Genomic DNA, 21820 nt, shown 5'->3' on the forward strand with positions numbered 1-21820 from the left:
GGCGTCGTTTGCCAACTTTATGTAGTAGACTACAAACATGGCGTCGTTTTCCGTCTTCACTTCCGGGTCACGTTGCTGGCTCCGCTCGTGTGCGCGCCCCCGCCCAGTGAGCAGCAGCGACGAGCTGGTCAGCTGAGCGCGGGCACGAGCTGAGGGAACGGTGAGTCTTCAAAACGTCTTAAAATACTTTTATAAACTCGGTTTTAAACTCGGCAACAAACTTCATTTACTTTGTTCGACCTTAGTTGTCCGGCGCCGACGAAAAGAGAAGACGCGCGGCTCGTTAAGTTCCAACGTGTCACGTCCGAGCTGCTTCCTCATGGATGACCCTTCGTGGTTGTTTTGTTGTTGTTTGCTTTTCGTGTCGACATGGCGGCTTCCAACTGCAGCTTGTGTTGATCACTCGCATCGAAACACGAGTGTTTTATAGTAAATTCAATATTGTTGCTGGCTAAGTGTTGACAGGTGGTATAACAGAGCGTTTCCCACCTCCGGTTCCAGGACATTTAGTTCGTGTCGGACCTCTGTTTGGCACAATACTTATAATATTAGAGCTACTCCAGTTCCACATGCTAGCTGTGTTAGCTCAACGCAGGGCTGCAGAGGGTATCAGCTAGCCTAGCTCCTGTGAGATGAGAAAAACACACCTTCCAGTACCTCAGGAAGCTGAGTTACTTCAGCATTACACCTTGCGAAACGAAGACCTAAACATGAGAAACACTTAACGCAACACTGGGGATGCATAACCTGTCTGTCTGTCTGTCTGTCTGTCTGTCTGTCTGTCTGTCTGTCTGTCTGTCTGTCTGTCTGTCCGTCCGTCCATATGTAACTACATTCAGAACCACTATAAACTATAACCACTCTAAAAAAGTGAATTCCTCTGCCCCAGAAACCTGGAGTATTCCTTTAACTGTATGTCTGGCCTGGTGGTACCATCCCTGAAGCCCAGTAAGCCCGTGACGCCCCGGGTCACATGATGCTTCCTAATCCATTGATGAGCCTTATGGTGGTTTTACACAAGGTGTTCACTATCCAACTCAGCTCCTGCTCAGACAGGAAAGACCCAGTCATCAGCAGCGATCCACCAGCTTTAAAAGACTTCAAAACATCATGTATTTAAAGGACACCCCCCCCCCCCATCCAGTAGTGCACACACTGTGGAATCCCAAAATGTGCTAAATTCTACAAAGACTCAACATATGTCGAACCAGCCTTTCCTCATGGTTAGGGCGGGTTCATTGAGCGGACTTTCATTCTGATATCGATGAGAAGGCTCGCAATACCATTCAGTATGGATAAATTGACATTTTATACATTATGGGAATTGCTCCCAACCTTTCAGGTCCGCATCGGACGTGTCGTGCATTACAAGAATATTTCACAGAACAAATTCAGTCCAACACAGAAATGAAACATCAAAAGTCCCTTTGTGTATTTCACACAAAAGTGTTTAAATTATTCTGTCTTTCAGGCCTTCTATAGTATTTAAGTTGTCACTGCTGGGGGGCAGCGGGTGTTTTTCAGCACAGCCAAATTCTAAAAGTTATCATGAGATCTACAGTGTGTCAAGCTCAGCGTGGTCACATGCAAACTTCTCACCAGGGCGTCAAAGGACCACAGCACCAATTCTCCCCCCCCCACCACCACCCCCCAAATCAGGGCTGGGTGAGACATGCCAACATCAAACATTACACCTCAATATTGATGATTTGGGAATGACTATTGGTGCTTTCTTAAGATATTTACACCAAAGAAATGTTAGAGAACAAGCCAATAGGAATGTGTGTATTATGACCATGGATTACAACAGTAGATTGGTCTGCGAAGTTCAGAAAACTGCATTACTTTACTGTCATGCATCGTTTAAGAGCTAAAAACATAACCATAATCCCAGATGATATCTATCTATCATATCACAATGTCAATATTATACTGAAATACAATAGAAGTAATAAAATGCAGCTTTCTAACTCGTCTTTTTTTCCTATTGTCTTTCCATGTGTTTTGCAAGCCCCTCAGGACGTATTGAAATGTGTTTTTCTTTTAAGAAAAATAAGATATATTTTGCTGGCATTGGATTGATATTCTGTGCTTTTCCTCTCCAGAGAGCCCTGAGTGACCTCCACGATGGGGGAGCTGTTCCGAAGCGAAGAGATGACCCTGGCCCAGCTCTTCCTCCAGTCGGAGGCGGCGTACTGCTGCGTCAGCGAGCTGGGGGAGATTGGCATGGTGCAGTTCAGAGACGTGAGTTTCCTCCTGAGTCCTGCCGCGTCACGTCTCTCCGGGTCTCCTCGGGAACGCTGGGTTGCCATGGCAGCTGTGCAGGGTTTGACGACAACCCGGGCACGGATGCGGAGGGAGCCTCTGAACAAAAGTTCCGATTTCTGTTACCGCCCTGAAAGACAGAGCGGGTGATGGTTTGAGGAAGACTTGTAGAAGCTTCCCCGACACTGAGTCTCAGCTTCGAGAAGAGTCGGAAACCGGGACCAAAACCAGCTCCACGGGCTTTAGAATAGTCCACAAAGCTGTTGTCGGGACCAAGCCACGTATGGTAGCCTTCCTCCCGGTCACCGTGGCAACTGTGGGTGTTGTGTCGGATCTCACAATTAGATACTGTTACAAGGGGTCACGACTGGATTCTATATCGATATATTGACATTTCATACATGATAAGAATGGCTGACAACTTTCCATCTGACTTGCATTACAAAAATGTTTCTCGGAAGAAATATTTAAGTTCATTTGAGACCATGGTGGTATTTAGTTTGAGAGGAGAACGGTTGCAATAACTTCTGAATAAAATGTTGATAATACAATCTAGACATGTTTTCAGAAACAGCTGAGTTGAATGCTACGGCGGGACACTCGCTCGCTCTCAGGCCTCGTCGGGTTACGGGAGCTTTCCCATCGGGCAGATTGTTAAGCGTGCACATACCTTCTGCATGGTGCTCATCATGTGCTCACAGCTGATCCTTCGCTCCGAGCACGGCAGCGCTCGCCCACGGCGGCCGTAAGGAGGCCCTTTTGTTGGAATACAAGGGGGGCTGCTCCCAAACACATCGACAACAACATGATATTTGTATTTTTCTTTTCTGTTTTTCTTTAAGTTGGCCAAATTGTGAACATTTTATAATTGGATGATAATGATCATGAAGTATATTTTTTGGTCATTAGACAGGATTTTGTTGTGGTACTGGTTATATATCGTCTTGGAATTTGGTTATTCATAATATAATATAGTGACACCTTGTCTTGAGCGAACATCAACGTGAAGTCATGTCATCCACTGATTGACTGTTTTATCAACGTTACACATACACTACTAATAACTGCTTGTCAGGTGTTTCTCGTGTGTAAATATCTTATGAAAGCACTGATAGTCTTCCCCATTTTATGGACAAATGACAGCTCTTGTGGTGTTTGATTTTGCCAGTATCTCTCGGCTCAGAGTCATCGTGTGTAAATAAATCCCTCAGTCATTTTTAAAAGCCGCTTGTTGTTCCAGCTCAATCCAGACGTCAACGTGTTCCAACGCAAGTTCGTCAACGAAGTACGACGGTGCGAAGAAATGGACCGCAAGCTGAGTGAGCAAAACACCATCTTAATCCTCCACCCAAAGATCACCCCCCCCCCCCCAAACCTGGGAAAACCGAGCCCTCGTTGTGCCCCGCAGGGTTCGTGGAGAAGGAGATCAAGAGGGCCGGCATCCCCGTCCTGGACACCGGAGAGAACCCCGAGGTGCCCTTCCCCAGGGACATGATCGACCTGGAGGTGAGCGCCTTCCTGCCCTGCCTGAACCTTCGTCCCACCCTCTGCTCATCACCTTCCTCTTCCTCTGCCCCAAGGCCACCTTTGAGAAGCTGGAGAATGAGCTGAAGGAGATCAACACCAACCAGGAAGCCCTGAAGAAGAACTTCCTGGAGCTGACGGAGCTGAAGCACATCCTGCGGCGCACGCAGCAGTTCTTCAACGAGGTCAGCGCTGACGGGGTCGACACTGACACTGTGTTATGTCACTGGAGCTCCTTCTTAAAATGTCTGGACTACAGAGTGAGGAGACAGTCTAGGAGTTAGGAGACAGTGGAGGAGCTAGTAGACGGTCTAGGAGCTAGGAGACATTCTTGGAGCTAGGAGACAGTCTAGGAGCTACAAAACAGTCTAGGAGCTAGGAGACAGTCTAGGGTTAGGGAGGAGACAATGTAGGAACTATTTAGAAGTTTGAGTGTGGCCCTTTACAAGTTGTCATCAGATGTAATTGATGTGAATGATTGATGTTCACATGTTGCTTTGTCTGTCAGTGATTAACTGCTGTCAGTTGAAACTGTCCTCATGTGACTCCAACAGCAAAGTCCACTTCTCTCTGTTGCTATCACACCAGAAAGACAGACAGATATTAATATATATAATAGATCATCACACCTTTATGATACTCATTTCATTATTTAGATATATATTTTTGGGTCATCAGAAAATGGTTTCAGTTCCAGGGCTGAGAAAGAATGTTATAACTAACATTTCTAACACTGTGCCACGTTTCAGATAAATACAAAAGATAATAACCAGCCTTTAAAATCCCCTGGTTAGGGACCCCTCGTTAGTGACCCCTCATGGGTGCATTTACCCGGGCTGCAGCCTGGGTTACACGCTGCACCTTCCCCATTCCCCATGCTCCCCCATGCCCGGAGATACCTGGGGCTCAGGTGCACCACCGGCCCTCCTCCACCCAGTCCGTTGGGGAGGTGGAGCTTTCCCGACGAGTTGAATATTGGCATTGAAGCCGAATCCAAATCGACTGACAAAATTCAGGATGGGGTACAGCCGTAGTTCTGTGTGTGTGTAGTAAAGCGCGTAGACTGGTCGTACTGATGTCATGTTTTCTGTGGTTCAGATGGAGGATCCCAGCCTGCTGGAGGAGTCGTCCATCCCCCTGGATGCCACGGAGACTGCCCGAGGCGCCCCGCTCCGCCTGGGGTAACGCTCCCACCTCCCACCCCCTCTCACAGCAGGATTAAAGTTTTCCTGGAAATTCCTGTTTGGTGCCCTTGCGCCATCTGGGAGTTCCAACAGACCGGTCACCTTCCACGGCTTACCAATGACGCTAATACGGGTTTAAGGCAAAATGCAGACGGAATCGGACCTAAGCAGCCAAAGTAGTGTTGCTGCTTGTAACTACAAGTCCCAGAATTCCATTTGGTTCCAACATCCTGGTTTTTGGTTTGTTTTGTTGTTTCTTGCTCCTCTATTTTCATAGTTTAGTGACCACAGCTAGCTATGCTGCTATAGCTAAATCGCCGTGGCTGCCTTTCACTTTGTGCGTGTGGCAGATCAGAGATTTGCTGCAATTTTGCAAAATCCCAAGCTTGCATATATTGTGATTGCAAATTCCAGATAATCGCAGATACAATCTATTATTTATGAATTGATATCATTGGGCTGTCATTTCTACCCTGGTACCAACCGATTCACTGATCTATGGTCAGTTCATGGTTGTTGGGTATTAATACATCCTGACTGCTGCTTTGACCTGTAAAGACAGCCCAGCCTGTTGCCGTGGCGATCTGTGAGCTCCCTCTTCAAGTTCAAGTTCAAGTTCAAGTTCAAGAGATTATTTGTCACATACATATACATACGTTCATACATATATGCAGTGAAATGTCATGACACCCGGTGATTACGCACAATAAGCTCTATAAGCTCCAAAAATACTAAAAAATACCAAAATGTGCGTAATCGACACAAGGTGCTTGCGCAGGCAGCCGCAAGGGGAGGCGCCACAATTGCGATTCTGGGTCCTATAATTATATATGACACACAAGAGGAGTTCAGAGAACAAAGCAAGACACGTTCTGATCCGTGGTTTAGTTCCAAGTGATGTGAATGATCGAGGGCAGCGCGCGCTGGGAGAACTGATCAGACACACTGACCTCTGTCGCCCGGTGCAGGTTTGTGGCCGGAGTGATCGGCAGGGAGCGCATCCCCACCTTCGAGAGGATGCTGTGGAGGGTCTGCCGGGGCAACGTGTTCCTGAGGCAAGCCGACATCGAGGACCCTCTGGAGGACCCCGCCTCGGTGCGTCCACCGCACCTCACCTCCATCCATTCAATTCAGAGTCATGATTCCACTCAGTCCCATATCCAAGAGGCGGCTCCACCTTCTATATCCATATATTGACGTTTAATACATCATGGAAATATGCTGCCAGCTTTTCAGTTTACCACCTTGACCTGCATTACAAAACCATTCTAGCAACTAATTCAGTCTGATACAGAAATGAATTATTTCAGTCATTTGTGACTATGATTGTGTTAAAGTGGGAAATTCTAAACAATTTTGCAATCTTTGCAATTTTGTCAGTCTGTCTGTCTGTCTGTCTAGCTAAACAAAGTGTTGATATTAAAATTTTCCAATTGATTCAGAAATTGAAACAATAAAATTGAAATGTCTCTAAGTATAACTGTTTGACTCCAGATCCACTAGAACCTGAGGTGATGTTGTTCTGCTCCTCAGGGCGACCAGGTGTACAAGTCTGTCTTCATCATCTTCTTCCAGGGCGACCAGCTGAAGAACCGAGTCAAGAAGATCTGCGAGGGGTGAGGAGAGAAAGCTGCTGAGTTAGCGTTGACGTTGTACCATACAGTACTAACATCTGTTATTATTATTATTATTATTATTATTATTATTATTATTGTTGTTATCGTCCAAACCACATCCAGGCTGTCAAGGTTTGCAGCATTCTGTGGCGTTCACCAGTGTGACACCTCACTGGTTGTTCAGCCATATTGGTCATTTCGCCATATTTTGCGGATGATCCGTGATCACACACAAGAAACAAGTGAGAAGCAGTCATTAGTAATGTCAATACTGTGACGATGAAGTTCAGAAAGCTTACTTAGAAAATGACTTAAATGTAATTGATAACTTTAATGTAATGCTCCTTAAAGTGAACTATTCCACCGTTACAGCACATCACATCGCATCATATCACATCGCATCGCATCAATATCTTAAATCACCAAATCCAGCGTCATGTTGTTTTCTTTTCAAAAGAGATTTTTAAAATCAATACCTAAAAAGGAAATTGTATTGAGAGTAGTACAGTTTCAGAACCAGTTTCTAATATTTAAAACTCAGCCCTCATCGTCCACAAGACAAGGGACGTTTGTGCCGTTTTTGAGGGAAGCTGGACTAACAGGAGGCTGTGCGTCACCGCCAGGTTCCGAGCGTCCTTGTACCCGTGTCCGGAGACGCAGCAGGAGAGGAAGGAGATGGCGGCCGGCGTCAACGCCCGCATCGAGGACCTGCAGATGGTCGGTCCACCCCTTTATCACAGTCATTCATTTTATCATCAACTTGATTCCATGTGAGAGCAACTGCACATCTGTCCTTCAAGTAGAATGAACAATTCAAAAAACAGAAAATGTTGATCTAGCTTTGACAAAAAATGCATTTTGCCGTAGCCAGGGAGACCAGGAGATAAATAAATAACACTGTGCCACGTTTCAGATAAATACAAAAGATAATAACCAGCCTTTATCATAAATAAATCATAAATCATAAATAAATGGACTATTATTATTATTATTATTATTATTATTATTATTATTGTAAATAAATGGGCTATTATTATTATTATTATAAATAAATGGACTATTATTATTATTATTATAAATAAATGGACTGTTATTATTATTATTATAAATAAATGGACTATTAATATTATTATTATTATAAATACATTTAACTATTATTATTATTACTATAAATAAATTGACTATTTTTTTTTATTATTATTATAAATAAATTTACTATTATTATTATTATAAATACATTTACTATTATTATGAATAAATTGACGATTAATATTATTATTATTATAAATAAATGGACTATTATTATACATAAATTGATGATTAATATTATTATTATTATAATAAATAAATTGACTATTATTATTATAAATAAATTGACTATTATTATTATTATTATCAATAAATTGACTTTTAATATTATTAATATTATTATTATTATTATAAATAAATGTACTATTATTATAAATAAATTGACTATTAATATTATAAATAAAAATACTATTATTTTTTTGTTATAAATAAATTGACTATTAATATTATTTTTATTATTATTATAAAGAAATTGACTATTATTATGAATAAATTGACTATTAATATTATTATTATTGTTATTATAAATAAATGGACTATTATTATAAATGAATTGACTGTTAATATTATTATTATTATTATTATTATTATAAATAAATTGACTATTATTATTATTATTATAAATAAATTGACTATTAATATTATTTGTATTATTATCATAAATAAATTGACTATTATTATGAATAAATTGACTATTAATATTATTATTATTATAAATAAATTAACTATTATTATAAATGAATTGACTATTATTATTATTATTATTATTATAAATAAATGGACTATTATTATTATAAATAAATGGACTATTATTATTAATTTGTTTTATTATTATAAATCAATTGACTATTATTATTATTATAAATCAATTGACTATTATTATTATTATAAATAAATGGACTATTATTATTAATTTGTTTTATTATTATAAATTCATTGACTATTATTATTATTATTATATATCGATTGACTATTATTGTTATTATTATTATTATTATTATTATTATTATTATTATTATTATTATAAATGAATTGACTATTATTATAATTGTTTTTATCATTATAAATAAATTGACTCTTAATATTATTTTTATTATCATCATTATAAATAAATTTACTATTAATATTATTATTATAAATAAATAAATTTACTATTATTATTATTATAAATCAATTGACTATTAATATTATTATTATTATTATTATTATTGTTATTATTATAAATCAATTGACTATTATTATGAATAAATTGACGATTAATATTATTTTTATTATTATTATAAATAAATTGACTATTATTATTATAAATAAATTGACTATTATTATTATTATTATAAAGAAATTTATTATTATTATTATTGTTATTATTATTATTATAAATAAATGAACTGTTATTATTATTATTATAAATAAATGAACTGTTATTATTATTATTATTATTCCCTGCTTCCCTGCTTGCGGTTGGACGCTCTTGAAGCTGGAATCCTTTCTCCTTTCACTGTCTTATCTCACTTCCTCTTCAGCGCTTCCAGGAAGGTGGAATGCGCTCACTTACTTCCTCTGTGGTTCTGGTGAAGCTAACTAGCTCACCAGTTCACCGTGGCCACGTGCAAGCTCATGCACTTAATAGAGGCTGGCTAGTACGCTGTTTGACTTGAAGAACATAATGTGCTTTGGAGTTATATGAACTAAACATTTGTGGTTTTGGCTGCACACATGTTCATTTTCTCTGGGCTCCAGAACGTGGCGTCTTCAGGAGAGAGTTTGAAAGGTTTACTGATTTAAAAAAATAATAATAATAAAAAAAAAAATTGGAAAGGAAATATGCCATATTCAAACCTTAGCAAACCATATCAATTAAAACAACCTGGTGTTTAATATTGAAGACATTGTTAAAGAAGTGGAAAGGAAGGCAGTGTCTTCTTATTTCCTAGTGAAGTGGAAGGAAGCTGTGATCATTACAAGTTGAAACCTGATGATGCCAGGATGTTTTTTCACATAGTTTCATTAAAATTCAAACCGATTTACCGCTTTAAATGGGCTCTAGTATTTTCCATGTTGATACAGTTGGATTTTACAGGAACATGCCCCCACCCCCCACCTGCCTGCCACTCCTTCCTCCTCTAATCCTCTTCCTCCAGGGAGAAGCAGTGGAACAATGCCTCTCGTGTTGTTTGAGGCTTTGCAGCTGTTAAGGGACTTATCGAGCATAAGAGTGAGCTTTAAAAATACCTGCTGTTCCACTTCAACAGGCATCACCAGGCAGGGTCGTTCGTCCCCCGGAGGGCAGGGCCGTTCGCCCCCGGAGGGCAGGGCAGTTCGCCCCCGGAGGGCAGGGCCGTTCGCCCCCGGAGGGCAGGGCCGGACACCCCGGAGGGCAGGGCCGGACGCCCCCCGAGGGCAGGTTTAATTGATCCCAAGTGGGTCATAGAGCATTTCTTACCAACGCCCTCACCATTAATTGCTTTGAAAAGCCAGTGGCTGTGTAATTTGATCCTCATGAAACATTGAGCAGCATTGCTGAAGAGTTTAAAATAAAAAAAGAGAACAGTACATTTTAAACGAGGCCTTGTAGATGTAATATGAGCAAAGATTCAGCAACTGGATTGATTCATTCTCGCCTAAAATTTGTTCAGAAACAGATTTTGGTGGACTGACAAGGTGAAATCGGTGAACGTTACGAAGTAATGCCATTGGCTCACAGACCTTGGGGCCTCAGGAGGGTGGCTCCTCCCACATAAACAGCCCCTTTTGGAACAAGAGGGTTATAGGCGTGTTAGAATGGCTCGAATGCATCATCTGAGTGGTATTTTCACAACAAACTTTAAAGACCTATATTAACTTGTATAAAAGGAGCATAATAGGTCCCCTTTAACTTTTTTATCTTATACCAATTGAAATTAATTATTCACAAATTCACCAAATTTCTGCAATATTTGCAAAAACTTACAATTTTTCTCTCATTGTAACTTTGAGCCCGTGTGTGTGTGTGTGTGTGTGTGTGTGTGTGTGTGTGTGTGTGTGTGTGTGTGTGTGTGTGTGTGTGTGTGTGTGTGTGTGTGTGTGTGTGTGTGTGTGTGTGTGTGTGGGGGTGGGGGGGGGTGTGGAACAGAGCTCATGCATCTCAACCATGTGATGTTTAAATGTGAGTCACACTGATGATATGTGGGAATATTACAGCGTTTCAAAATAGATTGAATGGATCGGGTGACGTAGCGTAGCACACTGCTCAGTAATTATGGCATTAGACGTAAGCTCCCCTCACTATAAATAAACAAGATCTTTTGTAATTCATGTGTACCTGATACTTGCCGCGGTTTCAATGGGACGCTTTGGAGCACGAGTGAGAAATGATACTGGTCCAAAAACAGCCTCTTTACTTTAAAGTGGTAATCCATCAGATTGTCTGTGATGGTGGATTACACTAAAAGTCCCAGAATTCCATTTGAAACTGTGATAGTGTTTTTTTTCCAACATCGTCCGCTTGTCTTCGCTGTAAGACCTAACTGTCTTTTCTCCAAAGTCTTTCTTGTTTTCTTTGGCGAACCTTTTGTTTTTGGTGAATATTCCTCCATATCAAGAGTTTGGTCTGAGCTAATTCACCACGGCTGCCTTGCTCTCCTTGTTCTGGCGACACACCATTGAACATTTCTTAAAAGGTCTGAGCTAAATAACTTATCAAATGAGGGATTGTTTTTTTTTTTGGCTTTTCAGTTATCTTACAGATTACCACTTTAAGATCCTCATCGACATCAAATCAGAACCGTTCACGTGGCCCCCAGTGGAGGCCCCGACCCGACTGACCAGCGCCTCTGTCTCCCTCAGGTTCTGAACCAAACGGAGGACCACCGGCAGAGGGTCCTGCAGGCGGCCGCCAAGACGGTGCGGGTGTGGTTCATCAAGGTGAGGAAGATGAAGGCCATCTACCACACCCTCAACCTGTGCAACATCGACGTCACCCAGAAGTGTCTGATTGCCGAGGTGTGGTGCCCCGTGTCCGAGCTGGACTCCATCCAGTTCGCCCTGCGCCGGGGGACGGTGAGTCCCACACCGCGCCTCTACGTCTCCCATGGGGCGGAGGTGTTTGTGTTCAACATGGCCGCCAGCTACTGATCGGAGCTGAGGAACGGGCCGTGACTTGTAGTGACTTTCAGTCCGACCTGCTGTTGTGCTTCCAGGAGAAGAGCGGCTCCACGGTTCCCTCTATCTTGAACAGGATGCAGACCAAGCAGACTCCGCCCACGTACAACAAGACCAACAAGTTCAGCTCCGGCTTCCAGAACATCGTCGACGCCTACGGAATCGGCAACTACCGTGAGATAAACCCAGGTGAGGTTTCCTGCTACTGCTCCGTCTCTCTGCCCGTCTGTCGCTCTGTCTCTCTCTCTCTTTTGTCTCTCTCCCTCCGTCTTTGTGTGCCAGGCGGTGTCTGTTTGCTCAGCTGCCGTCGTGTTTAGTTGACAGGAGATCAGCTGCTCAGTCTTACTGTTCATCACATCGCCCTCAGAAGCACAGTGTCAACCATGCATTCCTGTCTGTCATACACGTGTCCCACCCCTCACCCGTCTCCCCCCGTCTCCCTGCCTGTCTCCCTTGCTCGCTCTCTTTCCCTCCCTCCCCGCCTGTCTCGCTCCCTCCTTTCTCCCTGCCTGTCTCTCTTCCTCCCCGTCTCCAGCTCCGTACACCATCATCACCTTCCCGTTCCTGTTTGCCGTCATGTTCGGGGACCTGGGCCACGGCGTGCTCATGACGTGTGTGGCCCTCTACCTGGTCCTGAGGGAGAGCCGGCTGATGGCCCAGAAGAACGACAACGAGGTAGAGACCGTCCCCCCATCACCTCTTCATCACACCTCCATCACACCTCCATCACCCTTTCACACTCAAACGGTTCAGACGTTATCTGCACAAGAGCCTTTCCTTTTGGTATTCTTGTTTTATTTTCTATCCTGAAGCTCAGCTTCTCGGGTCTTTTTCTTTCAGGAACAGGTTTCAAAATGACGTTGAGTTCAATTATTTGGGCTTGAAGGCAACATGTCAGACAAAGATCAACACGTGTGAATAGAGCTAGAGCATATAGACCGTTCACTTCACATGTAAACTGATTTTGGAACTTATAGTGTTTTGCCCCTGGAATAGCCATCAGGATGTAGCTGGTTTTCTTAGAAGATGAGGTGTGGTCTCCGGGTCTCAGAAGGCAGAGGTGGAGGTTTTTGATGGAGGTGGTTTCTGTGTTCTGAGCAGATCTTCAACATGGTGTTCGCGGGGCGCTACATCATCCTGCTGATGGGCGTCTTCTCCGTCTACACCGGCATCATCTACAACGACTGCTTCTCCAAGTCACTCAACCTGTTCGGCTCCGGGTGGAGCGTCCGGCCCATGTTCAACCCCCGGGTGGGCGGGAACTGGACGTACGTACTTGCAGTCATTCCAGCAGATTACAATAGTTTTGTAAAGTGGAATTAAATCAATGTTTACATCCAAATTTTAAAGGTTAGAAATACTGAATACTGACATGCCAATCACATTTGTTTCCATCACTTTGGGTGAGTACAATTAACTCTCTGGCTGTTGTACTTTATGGCTCTTTTGCAGTAGGGTGAATGACTGGATGGATGGATGACTGGGGGGGATGGATGGATGAATGACTGGATGGATCGATGGATTAATGACTGCATTGATGGATGACTGGATGGATGGATGACTGGGGGGATGGATTGAGGATTGACTGGATGGATGGATGAATGACTGCATTGATGATTGACTGGGTGGATGAATGAATGACTGGATGAATAAATAACTGGATTGATGGATGACTGGATAGATGGATGAATGACTGGATGGATGGATGGATGGATTGATTAATGACTGCATTGATGGATGACTGGATGGATGGATGGATGGATGGATGGATGGATTAATGACTGCATTGATGGATGACTGGATGGATGGATGAATAAATGAATGAATGACGGTGGTAAACAGGAGAATACTCTGTCCCTGTCCTCTGAAGAGTTGATTATTTGTTTACTAATTAATCAACAACAACTAAAATGTCCAGATAGTGACAGCCGTACTGTTCCTGTCGTCATGGAAACCATGGTTTTGCTTGTGTTCAGGTTTGATACGCTGGATGAAAACAGGATTCTGCAGTTGGACCCAGCGGTGGACGGAGTGTTCAATGGGCCGTACCCCATCGGAATCGACCCGGTGATTTTATCTCTATAACTCCATTCACCTTTCCTGACCTGGTCAGGTGACCACGGGAAAACAACCACCAGTCCTGTCCACTTTTATCATACCATTCTCCCACTATATTGATATTTTATAGTTAATGACCATTGGGGCCAACATCTCAGTTCACCGCCTGACGTGCATTACAAGAGTCTTAATTTACATGGAAAGTGGTTGCATAACTCTCAAAGGAAGCATCTGTATTACATTTTTCCAAACCGATTGAGAAATGATTAAATTGAATCATATAATTGTATTTATTTTTCACTTTTTTAACTTAGCCCTCGTTATGTAGCCCTGGTCTTACTTTGACTTGGAATGCAACAATCCTTCCAATAGATCTGGAGCATCGCCACCAACAAGCTGACCTTCCTCAACTCCTTCAAGATGAAGATGTCCATCATCCTGGGCGTCATCCACATGCTGTTTGGAGTCACGCTCAGCCTCTTCAACCACCTGTGAGTGTTGGCGTCCGGGCGGCTTCAAGCCCATCGGATGCTGTTTACATGTCATGTGACCTCCAGTACCTTCAACGTCCACTATGTGTGCTGCCATACATCTTTTTTCCGCACTAAATTGAAGCCGCTGAAGTCATTTTTGACCTGACATTCATTCTCGGGGGTGAAGTTTACTTTACATTCTAGTGTTAAAAGGCCATAAATACTGATTGGTGGAAATCCATGTGACCTCCCAGCATGGAGGTCACATGGCGCTCAATGCATCCCATAATTCCTCCGGCCAGGCCGGTTTGTTCTGGGTCCGGCCCCGGTGCTCACTGGGTGTGTCTCGGTCAAGGTACTTCAAGAAGGCTCTGAACATCTACCTGGGCTTCATCCCAGAGGTGGTGTTCATGTCCAGCCTGTTCGGGTACCTGGTCCTGCTGGTCTTCTACAAGTGGCTGGCCTACGACGTGCACAGCTCCAGGGAGGCCCCCAGCCTCCTCATCGCCTTCATCAACATGTTCCTGTTCAACTACAACGACCCCAGCAACCAGCAGCTCTACAGGGGGCAGGTGCCGGGACATTCACTCATTCATTCTTCGAAGTTTACCATGAGATTCATTCGCAAGTGGATTCATTGATTCATTCATACATAAATACATGCATCCACCCGTTCATCCATCCACCCATTCATCCATCCATTCACTCATCCCTGTTCCTTTTCTCCCTGCAGGTGGGTTTACAGTCTCTGCTGGTGGTGGTGGCTCTGGCCTGTGTTCCCTGCATGCTCATCGTGAAAACTCTGGTTCTACGGAGACAGTACCTGTGGAGGAGGAACCTGGTGAGGAACCTCTCCATCGCTCCATCTCTCCATCTCTCCATCTCTCCATCGCTCCATCTCTCCCTCTCTCCATCACTCCATCTCTCCATCACTCCATCTCTCCATCACTCACTAAACGTACATTTTATCACAGCTTCTCACGCCATCTCCGTTGTGCCATTGATGTTGAGTCTGTCGGTTCCTCCGTTACCCTGACGCCGTGCTCTCCACAGGGAACGCAGAATTTCGGGGGGATCCGAGTGGGGAATGGACCGACAGAGGACGAGGCCGAGATCATCCAGCATGACCAGCTGTCGCAGCACTCCGACGAGGAGCCCGAGGTGAGGGGAACCGCTTTTAGTGTTATTGTTGTTATTATTTGGATTATTATCAATCCTAATAATAACACACATTAAAGCAGCTCAAAGTGTTTTAAAAATATTAACCATAAAACAAACAAAATGACATTCAAAGTGGATAAAAGCAGCTGAAAGTGCTTCAAATTCAATAGACCAGAGGGCACAGTTTAAAATGCTTAAAGGCATAAAAAATAAATTATATAAAATATATAATAAAAGATAATCCAAATAAAATATGATCTAAAATAAAAAAATAAGAAATAAAAGTGCTGCTAATTATATGTAATATTAAATAAATATGTAGCTGTCATTTAAACATCCACTGTCCAATATGTTTTAAAATGGTGCGCGACAGTTGAACAATACTATATGATGGTTAGCACCCTGTAACAGGAGGTAAGCTCACTGGTGTTGGTTAACGTGGAACTTCTCTGAATAATTCATTGAGAAGCTCCTGAAGGAAACTGGAAGCTTCACCGTCTGGATCCTCCTTCACAGTGGAAACAAGCTCATCCACCGTGAACGAAAGAGGTGGAGGAGATGGAGGGGGGATGAAGCACAACCGCTTTGTTTTCTGTCTTTCACTTTACTTTTTATAGTACGCCAGGACAATAAATATCACCTCCCTATATTACACAAAACACCCTTACTACTACTATTATACCTGTATGATTTGCAGAAGACATTTTAAAAAGTTGTCATTTCAAATCAAATCAAATAATTCTAATTTGGAACCCACACATTTTTCATATTTGCTGTGAAGTTGCATTGTTTACTGCTACATCTGTAGTTTCTGGAGATAAACAGCATTATCTCAAGATACCAAGACAAGAACGAGTGTGGGGGCTATGGGTCAACCCACCCAGGTTCACCCATTAGGCTGAGCCCTCATCATATGCCTGTGAAGGCGTCTTTGATTGAACGTCCTAAAACAAAGCTTAAGCGCCGTGTTCCAGGAGGCTCTCTACCTCCGTCAGACTCCGTCAGCTGTCGGCGCAGATCAGGACGTTTCAGCACCAGCAGCATTCCTTGCATGGCTCTGTGTCGCTCATGGCAACGGCTGACACAAACACAGCAAACCAATCCTCAGAACGTGGCCACTAAAACACATTTCATTTATTATTTAAGCCCTGAGCATCGAACACACACAGCCTATAAATTATAGATTGAATGATTCACTTTTTTTCTTCCTACTTTCAAGTAACCACAGATAAGACAAACAAAACATCCATCAAGTAAATAAAAAACTAAAGAAAAGAAGATATTCAGCAAATTCTTCATAACATTGAAAATTAGCATGAAAAAGTAAACACTTAATCCTGTTCTATATACTCTTAATTCATGAAGTTATGGGTAAATTAGTCCATATTCTTTTTATTTAAATTAAGTTCTTTGTTACTATATACTCTCTTACTGTGTACAGTATAGCAAAGGCAGTGTTTTATTATCTTTTAAAAAGGCAATTTTGCATTTGAACTGGAACTTCAATGTTCTAGCATCTATCAATCCAGATTTTAAATCATTTAAAAATGACCACATATATATATATATATATATATATATATTCTTAAACTGATTTGTATAATAACTGAATGGCAAATTATTAAACGCAGTGGCTTCTGGGAATTGTGATCAACAGTAGCACTAACCTCTAGTAACAGAAGAGTTTAGAGACATTCTCTGTCTCTCTCTCTCTCTCTCTCTGTCTCTCTCTCCCTGTCTCTCTCTCTGTCTCTCTGGTATCTCTGTCTCTCTCTCTCTCTGTCTCTCTCTCTCTCTGTCTCTATCTCTCTCTCTGTCTCTATCTCTCTCTGTCTCTCTCTCCCTGTCTCTCTCTCTGTCTCTCTGGTATCTCTGTCTCTCTCTCTGTCTCTCTCTGGTATCTGTCTCTCCCTCTCTCTCTCTGTCTCCCTCTCCCTGTCTCACTGTTTTATTTGGGGATGTTTAGATGTCACACTCAGCAGAGCGATGCTTCACATTCAGGTAAACAACGTCTCAGTAACCAAACAACTTTCTGTCACTTGCTTTCAAGGCCCGTGAGGAAGAAGAGGTAGGACAGGAGCTGTTTCCAAACCCTTCCTCCTCAGCCCTCCATCCATGTCTCTGTCTCTCCCTCCATCCATCCATCCACCCATCCGTCCACCCACCCATCCATCCACCCATCCATCCATCCATCCATCCACCCATCCATCCATCCACCCATCCATCCATCCATCCATCCACCCACCCACCCACCCATCCATCCACCCATCCACCCATCCATCCATCCACCCATCCATCCATCCATCCATCTACCCATCCATCCATCCACCCATCCATCCATCCACCCACCCATCCATCCACCCATCCATCCATCCATCCATCTACCCATCCATCCATCCACCCATCCATCCATCCACCCACCTACCCACCCACCCATCCATCCACCCATCCATCCATCCATCCATCCATCCATCCATCCATCCACCCATCTTTCCATCTTTCCATCCACCCATCCCTCCATCTCTCCATCCATCCATCCTTCCTTCCCTCCCTGTGTCCCAGCCTCTTGTATCTTTCAGCTGCATGTCATCAGGTTCATCCTTCTCCCTCCAGCTTTATTGTTCCTGTAGCTGCTACTCTGTATGGATGTCACAATAACTGATACTTTACACATACGTTACACATACTGTACAGTACTTTACACATACTGTACACAGACTGTACACATACTGTACATATACTTTACAGATGCTTAACACATACTGTACAGATACTTTACGGACACTGTACAGATACTTTACGGACACTGTACAGATACTGTACATATACTTCACAGATACTTCACAGATACCTCACAGATACTTTACATATATTTAACATATATGTTCCAGAAGTATAACTGTTACGTAATAAATACTTTACAGATATGTAAGGTACTTTACAGAGATGTTACAGATACTGTACAGATACTTTACAGATAATTTACTCGTACAGAATTTGAAGAAGAACTACAGAATTGTAGAACTACACTGCTTTTGGATACTGAAGACCAGGTGTCTGGTGCTGTGACATCCCTGTGTCTCCGTATCTCTGTGTCTCTGTGTCCGTGTCTCTGTGTCTCCGTGTCCGTACCTTCGTGTCTCTGTGTCTCTGTGTCTCTGTGTCCGTGTCTCCGTGTCTCTGTGTCTCTGTGTCTCTGTGTCCGTACCTTCGTATCTTTGTGTCTCTGTGTCTCCGTTTCCGTGTCTCTGTGTCTCTGTGTCTCTGTGTCTCCGTGTCCGTGTCTCTGTGTCTCTGTGTCTCCGTGTCCGTACCTTCGTATCTTTGTGTCTCTGTGTCTCTGTGTCTGTCTCTGTATCTCTGTATCTCTGTGTCTCTGTGTCTCTGTGTCTCTGTGTCTCCGTGTCCGTGTCTCTGTGTCTCTGTGTCTCTGTCTCTGTGTCTCTGTGTCTCTGTGTCTCTGTGTCTCCGTGTCCGTGTCTCTGTGTCTCTGTGTCTCTGTGTCTCCGTGTCCGTGTCTCTGTGTCTCTGTGTCTCTGTCTCTGTACCTTTGTGTCTCTGTGTCTCTGTGTCTCTGTGTCTCCGTGTCCGTACCTTCGTGTCTCTGAGTCTCCGTGTCTCCGTGTATGTAGCAACGCTGTGTAGTGGGTTGTAGATTCCTTGATCAGTCGCCTGGTGGCAGAACCTTTACACCAGCGCTTCCTGCCCTGATCATGCGGTGGATGCTGCATGGCGGCTCCAGCCAGAATGGACACCTTCTCTGGGTTTAGCGGGCGCTCCCTGAACCAAGCCTCTCGACGCGACTTCCTCGATCGATAACCTTTGACCCCTCGGTCAAACGGGGGACAATCAAACAATCAGCCAAAATCTGACTTTGGACCGTCTCCTTGTCGGTGGTGTGAAGTGATGAGTGTCCGTTGTGTCGCCTGCAGTTTAACTTCGGGGACATGGCGGTCCACCAGGCCATCCACACCATCGAGTACTGCCTGGGCTGCATCTCCAACACGGCGTCCTACCTGCGGCTCTGGGCGCTCAGCCTGGCTCATGCACGTAAGTCCACTCTGCGTCCACGGCCTGGACACTCCGACGCTTCCGAAACACACTCAAGTGGATTTTACTTGCAGCATATGATGAGTGAGGCGTCGACACACGATGGACGCTTTACTGCTGAGAAACACTCAGCTGCAGCTTCTCACTGTGACTCGACACAGACCAGTGGGTCGAACAATAAAAATGGGATCCTTTTTGAAAATTGGAAACTCACATTTTAGCCAGACGTCTTTATATGTTATACCGAAAAAAATAATTTTACCAACTATGCTTTTTATCAGGGTTTCATTAACTCTTGCACTTCCACAAATTAGCAGTTTTGGCTCCATTTGCACTAATGTAAGAGGCTAGAAACAGGATGTAAGAGACTGGAAACAGGAAGTAAGAGACTAAAAACAGGAAGTAAGAGATTGGAAACGGGAGGAAAGAGACTGGAAACGGGAGGAAAGAGACTGGAAACGGGAGGAAAGAGATTGGAAACGGGAGGAAAGAGATTGAAAACAGGAAGTAAGAGACTGGAACTAGGAAGTAAGAGACTAAGAGATGTAAAGTGGTTTTAAATAAAATGCTATTACTGTTCCTCAAAGCACTGGGACATGTGAGTTTCCAGTTTTTGGAAAAGGGAACCCAGTGAGGAGCTCCAGTAGGTTGTGCATGAAGCATTAGAAAGGATGGAAGCAGCGTCGTAACACCACCCTTAAAGTGAAGAAGGTGTCCTCCGCCCTCAGAGCTGTCGGAGGTACTGTGGACCATGGTGATGCACATTGGCCTCTCGTCGCGCTCCTTCCTCGGCTTCTTCCTCCTCTCCTTAATCTTCCTCTGCTTCGCCGTCCTCACTGTGTGCATCCTGCTCATCATGGAGGGGCTGTCGGCCTTCCTGCACGCGCTCCGACTGCACTGGTGAGTCCCCACCCCACCCTCCACCTCAAAACCATGATTCAGCCACTCTGTGATGTTTGAATTGTTTTTGAACTTCTGGACGATGTTGATTGGTTATCGCTCCCCCGCCCGATGTGAGGTCAAGAACCTGTCTCACTCCCTGGTTGTGTGTCAGTGAAGCAGCGCTGTCTACTCCGCAGGGTGGAGTTCCAGAACAAGTTCTACACCGGTCAGGGCTTCAAGTTCCTGCCCTTCACCTTCGACAGCATCTTAGAAGGAAAGTTTGAAGACTGAGCGCGTGCGCGCGCGTGTGTGTGTGTGTGTGTGTGTGTGTGTGTGTGTGTGTGTGTGTGTGTGTGTGTGTGTGTGTGTGTGTGTGTGTGTGTGTGTGTGTGTGTGTGTGTGTGTGTGTGTGTGTGTGTGTGTGGTAACGTAACACACACCTTTCCTGGTATCTACAAGGTTCTTATTGACACTCCCCAAAGACGACCCAACTGCAGCGTTTTCAAAACATGAAATTATGTAGAAAACATTATATATACATAATTGTGTGTGTGTGTGTGTGTATATATATATATATATATATATATATATATATATGATATTTGCTGACTCGGAAGTTCCCTTCTTGTGCAATCCCTCTTTGTTTGTATTATTTTCCTGATCTATAGATTATTTATGGGATATTTGTTTGATTGGAGCGAATTCTGATCCAAACGATCAATCAAATCATCAAGAAAACATTGTTGATCAGTCTGAAATGATAAAATGGTCTCTCTCTCTATCGCTCCCTCCCTCCCCCCTCCCTCCCCCTCCCTCTCTCTCTGACCACAGCCCACACACTCAGTACTGTGAAGGTACAAAGGGAATCCTCTCACATTGATTTTATAAAAATGTCTGTATGTGCCGTTTGTGATTATTCACCGTGGGATGATTTGATGTGAAATGTGTTGTTGTTGTTGTTGTTCTCCTTCTTGTGCGGATATTTCTAAGTTAGCTTCCAGATCCTAGTGTGTGGAGATGACTGCTGCGTGGTGGAGGTTTGAAATACAGCCTCTATGTCAATAAACTGAAAATCCAGTTTCACCTTCGTCTCAGATGCTGCTTCATGTCATGACTTTCTGTGTTTCAGGTGGGGTAAGAAGTGAGGTAAGAAGAGGTGAGGTGGGGTAAGAAGAGGTGGGGTGGGGTAAGAAGAGGTGAGGTGGGGTGGGGTCAGAAGAGGTGAGGTTAAACTGGACAAGCTTTAGCTCGTCTTTTACTGTCACACACCACAACACATGCATGATGTGCAGCTACAGCCAACACACACATACACACACACACACACACACACACACACACACACACACACACACACACACACGCAAATGGAGACCAG

General features: G+C 43.4%; 1 protein-coding gene across 1 annotated transcript; it reads left to right on the plus strand.

Moving 5' to 3' along the window:
- Nucleotides 1-116: 116 nt before the first annotated feature.
- Nucleotides 117-21517, plus strand: LOC307236595 (V-type proton ATPase 116 kDa subunit a 1-like). The gene is made up of 21 exons (XM_080009066.1): nucleotides 117-160; nucleotides 2106-2244; nucleotides 3506-3584; nucleotides 3674-3771; nucleotides 3846-3974; nucleotides 4888-4970; nucleotides 5942-6068; nucleotides 6507-6589; nucleotides 7213-7306; nucleotides 11504-11716; nucleotides 11857-12007; nucleotides 12354-12493; nucleotides 12920-13086; nucleotides 13795-13885; nucleotides 14249-14367; nucleotides 14705-14921; nucleotides 15083-15190; nucleotides 15403-15510; nucleotides 19443-19560; nucleotides 20289-20460; nucleotides 20640-21517. The coding sequence occupies exons 2-21, from the start codon at nucleotides 2128-2130 to the stop codon at nucleotides 20731-20733; spliced, it is 2508 nt and encodes an 835-aa protein (XP_079865192.1). The 5' UTR covers nucleotides 117-160; nucleotides 2106-2127; the 3' UTR covers nucleotides 20734-21517.
- The last annotated feature ends 303 nt before the right edge of the window (nucleotides 21518-21820 follow it).

This window comes from Zeus faber (genome assembly GCF_960531495.2).
Source record: "Zeus faber genome assembly, chromosome: 11".
Classification (NCBI taxonomy): Eukaryota; Metazoa; Chordata; class Actinopteri; order Zeiformes; family Zeidae; genus Zeus; species Zeus faber.

Excerpts from the sequence above, each read along its gene's own strand:
- LOC307236595 (XM_080009066.1), top strand. The coding sequence starts at position 2,128 with ATGGGGGAGCTGTTCCGAAGCGAAGAGATGACCCTGGCCCAGCTCTTC. Across the intron at positions 2,245-3,505 it reads GCATGGTGCAGTTCAGAGAC|CTCAATCCAGACGTCAACGT; the intron begins GTGAGTTTCCTC and ends TTGTTGTTCCAG. Across the intron at positions 14,368-14,704 it reads CTCAGCCTCTTCAACCACCT|GTACTTCAAGAAGGCTCTGA; the intron begins GTGAGTGTTGGC and ends GTCTCGGTCAAG.